General features: G+C 35.7%; 1 protein-coding gene across 1 annotated transcript in view; it reads left to right on the forward strand.

The window, feature by feature from the left end:
* Nucleotides 1-4996, forward strand: part of LRRC2 (leucine rich repeat containing 2) — a 67785-nt gene extending 62789 nt beyond the window's left edge. Inside the window, exons 7-9 of the mRNA XM_075488282.1 lie at nucleotides 462-617; nucleotides 2453-2589; nucleotides 4059-4996. Coding sequence (XP_075344397.1) covers nucleotides 462-617; nucleotides 2453-2589; nucleotides 4059-4108 — 343 coding nt within the window. The 3' untranslated portion in view covers nucleotides 4109-4996. The remainder of the gene's footprint in view (nucleotides 1-461; nucleotides 618-2452; nucleotides 2590-4058) is intronic.
* The last annotated feature ends 1004 nt before the right edge of the window (nucleotides 4997-6000 follow it).

The raw sequence follows: 6000 nt of genomic DNA on the forward strand, positions 1-6000 counted from the left end.
TCCCCACAGTACTAATTACTAGTGAAAAACAATACATGGAATATACTGTCTAGCACGGATGTATCTAGTTCATAGAAACCAGCATATGGGCAAGGGTGTGAGCTGATGACCCATATTTTTCATTAGTTCCAGTATACACATGGTGAGGCTTTATATCATATTCTGTCAACGTCTTCTGTATGAAAGCACAGTAATTTTTGTAACCTTTTATCTTGGGCATGCTTCTGTGTACTTGTCAGAGGTATGCTATTAATATCTATAAAGTTGAACCATGACTGGAAATTTCCATTAAGTTGATGACAATTTGTGAAAGTGTAGTATGAGTAATTTTTGAGAAGCCAAGGATGGTGCATGTAATTGTTCTTCTTTTACACAAGATTAAGTCTGTATTGTTATTTGGGGTAGATGTTCCTGTCTGAAATAAATATTTTAAGTTATCTTTATCTTTTACATTTTTGCAGGTTAGATCAACTGCAGACGCTTCTCCTACAGAAAAACAAGTTGACTTATCTTCCACGAGCTCTGGTCAATATGCCAAAGCTCCGTTTGCTAGTTGTCAGCGGTGATGACTTGGTTGAGATACCCACAGCCGTCTGTGAGTCAACCACAGGTTTAAAGTAAGTAAAAGTGAGAAAGAAAGGAATATGTTCTTAAGAAGATAGGGTAGACGCACCCAGGAGAAATACTTTCACAAGCATCGGTTTCTATTACACTTGGCGGTCAGATTCAGACCCAATTTACATCAGAACCCTTAAGGAGGCACTAGAGAGACTGGAAACTGCAGAGGAGCTGCAGCTATCTGGTTTTCATCTGCCAGTTCCCCACATTGTGCACCTGTATGCCTAAACTGCTGTTCCTGTGTAGACTTGGTCATAGCAGCTCTAGCTCTGGAGTTGCAAAGCCATGCCCCAGAGTGAGACCAGTAGTCTGGCAGTTAGCTGTTGATAAGCTCAGTGCTGTCAAAAGTATGCTGCTGGGAGTGGGAAGCATGGCTAGTTAAAAGGCTAAATAGTGTCACGAGTTTAGTAGTTCATGTATCTTTTGTTGTGAAACAGCACCTTGTTGCTGCATGCAGGATAAGACTAAAAGGCCTTTTAGCCTGCAATTACAATGACCTTGCATTTCTGCAGGTGATGCTTAGGTCTTTGATTATGAAACCATATTAGAGTCTATACTGGGTCTGGCTGGGATAGAGTTAACTTTGCCCATAGCAGCCCGTATAGTGCTGGGCTTTGTATTTGTAGCTAGAATGGTGTTGATAACACACCAAGGCTTTTGACTACTCCTGAGCAGTGCTCCCACAGCGTCAAGGCTGTCTCTCCAACCATCCCCCACAAAGGCCAGTAGGCCGGGGATGAGCAAGAGGTTGGGAGGGGACATAGCTGGGACAACTGACTCAAACTGACAAAGGTATATTCCATACCATATGATGTCATGCTCAGCAATAAAAGCTAAAAGAGAGGAGAAGGAAGGCAAGTTATTTGTTACTAAGGTGTTTGTCTTTCAAAGCAACTGCTACACATACTGAGTTCGTGCTTCCCAGGAAGTGGCTGGATGTGGCCTGTTGATGAGAAGTAGAGAACAATTTTTTTTTTCTTTTCTTCTGTGCATGGCTTTTGCTTTTCTTCATTAAGCTGTCTTTATCTCAAGCTATGAGTTTTTCATCTTATATTCTCCCCCTGTCCTGCTGAGGAGGGGGTCTGAGAGAGCTGCTTGGTGGGCACCTGGCCAGCCAAGGTCAACTGACCAGCAACTCACAGCAATTCATGAGATTTTAAAAAGCCATATGATTTGTTGGAATGCTTGTTCTTTTAAAGGACCAATTTTATTGATTTTTTTCCTTCTTGGAGTGATAATATCATCAGAGCTTTTCAGAATGCTGTGCAGTTAATTTGCACATTATGTAAGTTGTTTATGTAACCATCTAGGTTTTTTTTTCACCTGCATCGTGTAGCTTTAGGAAATTTTAAAATACGGCATAATGCACGTCCAGTCATGCATTGTAAAAAGAGAATTAATATAACAACAACCAAAAAATGGAGATGCATATTGTCAGCTAAGTGATACTGGAAAAATTTCAGATTGCTAGGCAATGTTATTAGGATGGAGTTCATACCGCGCATTAATAGATGTGAAATTACAGTGTAGTCTGTCAGAAGTTCCATAATAAAGACATATACCTGTTATTGCAAAGAATGATTTATGTAGATAGGTGAAAAGAAAGAGATAAATCTGATCATTATTATATGGAAAGTGGAGTATAGAGAAGGTGCCATTTGAAATCTTTATTTCTAATAATAGATGGATCTTAACAATGCCATAATGCAAAAATTGAGCAAATGTTCTTTACGTTTTCCCTTCTGGCTGTAGTAGCAACTTCTAAAATGTCATTCATGTTGGCCAGTGATGTCAGAAGCCTGTTGCATATATTCTTGTGTTAATCTCTCTCTAGATATATAAGTCTCAAGGACAGCCCAGTTGAAACTATTGTATGTGAAGACACTGAAGAAATTATAGAAAGTGAACGTGAAAGGGAGCAATTTGAGAAAGAGTTTATGAAAGCATACATTGAAGACCTAAAGAAACGGGGTATGTGTTAACTTGCAGTAAGCTTCCTGCTATCTTCGGTATAAATGCAGACATACCTTGGGAACATTAATTTTTAAGAGTACAAGCAATATACCCTTAATACCATAACAAACAATTACAGTTTAAATAAGACTAAATGTGAAAATGTCAAATGTGTTTTGTTAAAAGTTTGGGTCCTAACTAAAACACTTGGTATTGAACAACTGTATACAGAATTAATGATGTGTTTGTACATGCATTAACCTGAATTCAGTGATAATGTATGCAATGACTATCATGATTCTCCAGATTTACTTACCTCTCTTGGGATTAGCATTAGTGACTTTGAATTCCTGCAGAAGTGCTTCTCCTCCTCAAAAAGAAACACAGTGTATACATGAAATACTCTTTGCATTGATAGAACATTCTTTAACAGTGTATCTGTATCAATGTACTAATTATTTAACCACTGTAAAACTATTGTAGTAAAATCACTGCTTTTGTCTTTATTGCACAGCACCTGAAAGTTTACATATTACTTTATTTTGCTAGTCTGTCTTATATTTACTGTAATTAAGTAACTATCAATCTCTTGAGTCTTGTTTAGTAAAATATGTTAGGAAACAAAGGGAAAGTTTCCTGTGAGCCAAAATATCCTATAAGCTCTATTTAAATCTCTTTGAGAGTTTGTGTGCAGAAATGATTTTTTGTGGAATGAATCTTATGGTATCTTTTCATTCCTTGCATTTCATGTAAGTGGTCTGTATAGTGGTCCTACAAGACCTGGTAAAAGAGAAAAGCAAAGAAAGGCCACAGGAGGTGGCTGCAGAATACTTCTCATGTTCTGGTACTGGACTTTTGTTCCTTAATGTGCATAAGCTGCACACTTGAGTATTCAAGCCATCTACTTCTAAAGTGAAGTCTGCTATAAAAGGCCAGATTCTGATAATGGTAGCAACAGTGGTTAAAATGGAGAGAAGAAATAGAGGAAAAACAGATTGTAATTTGGCTTTAGAGGTACTCATGAAAAAAGTAGTGATGGAGTTGTATTTACATACTTGTGAAATGTAGAGTCTAAGATAATGTCTGCCAGGCTGCCCGAAACCTGCATTTGGCCCTGTCAGGCACAGGCCAGCTTTATACTCCTTTGGGGCAAAGCAGCTCAGGGAAACACTTTTCTGCCTTCCTAGACAAAACTTATTTCCAGGCTTTTTATGATGAGGTTGGATCATGCATCAGTATTGGATTTCCTGCTTCTGAACTCTTGTCTATAGATTATGCCAATACCTGCTTTTGAAAAGCAGATGGGAGAAGGAATAGCTTCTGCGTAATAGGAGCCAGCAGAATTTCTGAAAGATAACACAGAGAACACTTGTAGACTACCTTTGAAATAAAACCAAACCTAGCTGTTTCTAGCTAAGGGCTCCATTTATTTGTGTTGGATTACATAGCTAAAGTTTGAGATGTATTTCTTTTTTCTCTTTTCACAGATTCTGCTCCTTCCTACACTACAAAAGTATTATTTAGTCTTCAGCTCTGAAGATCAAAAATCTCTAAATCACTAGTAAATATCAGAATAACTCTATTTTTATCCACCTGAATAGAAGACACTGGAAACCACAGATGACAGGAAGCACTTCAAAATCATAATGAATTTTTTTATTTGTTACTGTAGTTGCTCCCAGTAACTACAGATAAAACAAAGAGCAGTAGAGCTCTCATAAGATGCTGTTTCACCTTTTAAATCAACATATTTATTTTCAGGTCCACAGTAACAGCCACTAATTTACATATAGACCTGCTGAAAGTAAATATGCACTATAATAAAGTATAGACAGGCATGGATGCCCTCAGGATGAAGACATTGTACATTGTAGTTGAAACAGTGGAACATAAATGATCATCTTAAAAAGAGATTTGATTTTATAAGAGGGGAAGGATTAATTTAGAAAATGAATGTGATCTGTTGTAGTCTTAAGACCAAGTAACACATTTAACTCTTTACAATATTTAAAGTGCGAACTGATACATAGTTGTTTGCATTTACTTTCTGTTCTTCAAGAAAATGGTCCTTCTCTGCATTTTCAGTTTAGATAAGTTTCAACAACTTTATACATAGAAACTGTAGCAATTCTGCTGCTTTTTTCAAGCATATTATAAGCTTTTACCTGTTTGACGATTCAAGTACCAACATGACTGAAACTTCTGTGCTAATCAGTCTCATAATATAGCAGTGTACTAAATAAGATTTTAAGGACTGAGCAGTGTAAACAAATACTATCAGCAAAATGATGATAAAAATCTTCTACTAATGGTTTCAGATTACAGGATTTTGTGGACATTTATTGGAATTTTCTAACTTGTATAAGAATGAGTTTGCTGGATAAAAAGTTATGTTGCTTGCTATTTAATAATGTTTATATATAATTATGTAAGTGTATATACTGTAGAGTTTCAGAAATCTAGTTTTACGTATATTTTTTGTTTAATAAATCAATACTTTTTAAACTAAAAAGACTTGAGACTTTGAGAATTTAGACTCAAATTAGACTCAAATTAGAGACTTTAAATAGTCCTAAACTTATGAGTGCAGTTAAGGGAAATGATATTTACATCTTGCTTTTTTATTATAGATGAGCTATGTCCAGTTTTGTGCAGTAGAATGCCACTTAAGTCAGTCATATTTAAAAAGCAAAGCAACAAAGGATGTGGTCTTCAAGACTTCCATATAAAAAATACTGCTTTTGATATTTTCTTTCCTTTTTAACTATTTAGCATTCATTCTTTTGAAAGAAGAGAATTTGTAAATACTAGGTGTGTTATTTATTCCAGTCACAATCTCCTGCAGTTATATTACTATCCAAAATGAAACCCTCTCAAGTTGGTCTATAGGTGTTAATGCTGATTTTAAGCAAGTCCTGGAACAAAGAGAAAGTTTCAAAAAACTCCAAGACAACTTGACATTGATCTGAAACAGAATAATGGAAGATCTGAAATGTTTTTTTTTTATTATGAAGATACTGAGATATGATAAAATCAAAGTGGGCTTATAGAAATCAGGATATCTGAAACCACTTGACCAAACTTTCTTTTAATGAAATTATAAAGTTGGTTGATTAGGTATTAATACTGATGTAATAAACTTCTGTAAGACATCTGATTTGCAATTGCTTGAACTTCTATTTCTAGAGTTCTATTGTAGTCTAATATGATCCACTGAAAATCATAAGAATGGGAATCACAACTGCTGTGTATATAGAATGGAGATGTCCATTATGTGAGTTGTAACTTTAGGAAAAACTAGGACTGCAAACATAATTAACTAAACAAAAGTTCCCAGTGCAAATTCTAGTTTCCTAATTGTTGGATATATAAACAGAAGGTACTTGAATAGAGAAGTTGTATTAGTACTTATTTAGCATTGCTGCTAAG

Source organism: Mycteria americana, chromosome Z, assembly GCF_035582795.1.
Source record: "Mycteria americana isolate JAX WOST 10 ecotype Jacksonville Zoo and Gardens chromosome Z, USCA_MyAme_1.0, whole genome shotgun sequence".
Lineage (NCBI taxonomy): Eukaryota > Metazoa > Chordata > Aves > Ciconiiformes > Ciconiidae > Mycteria > Mycteria americana.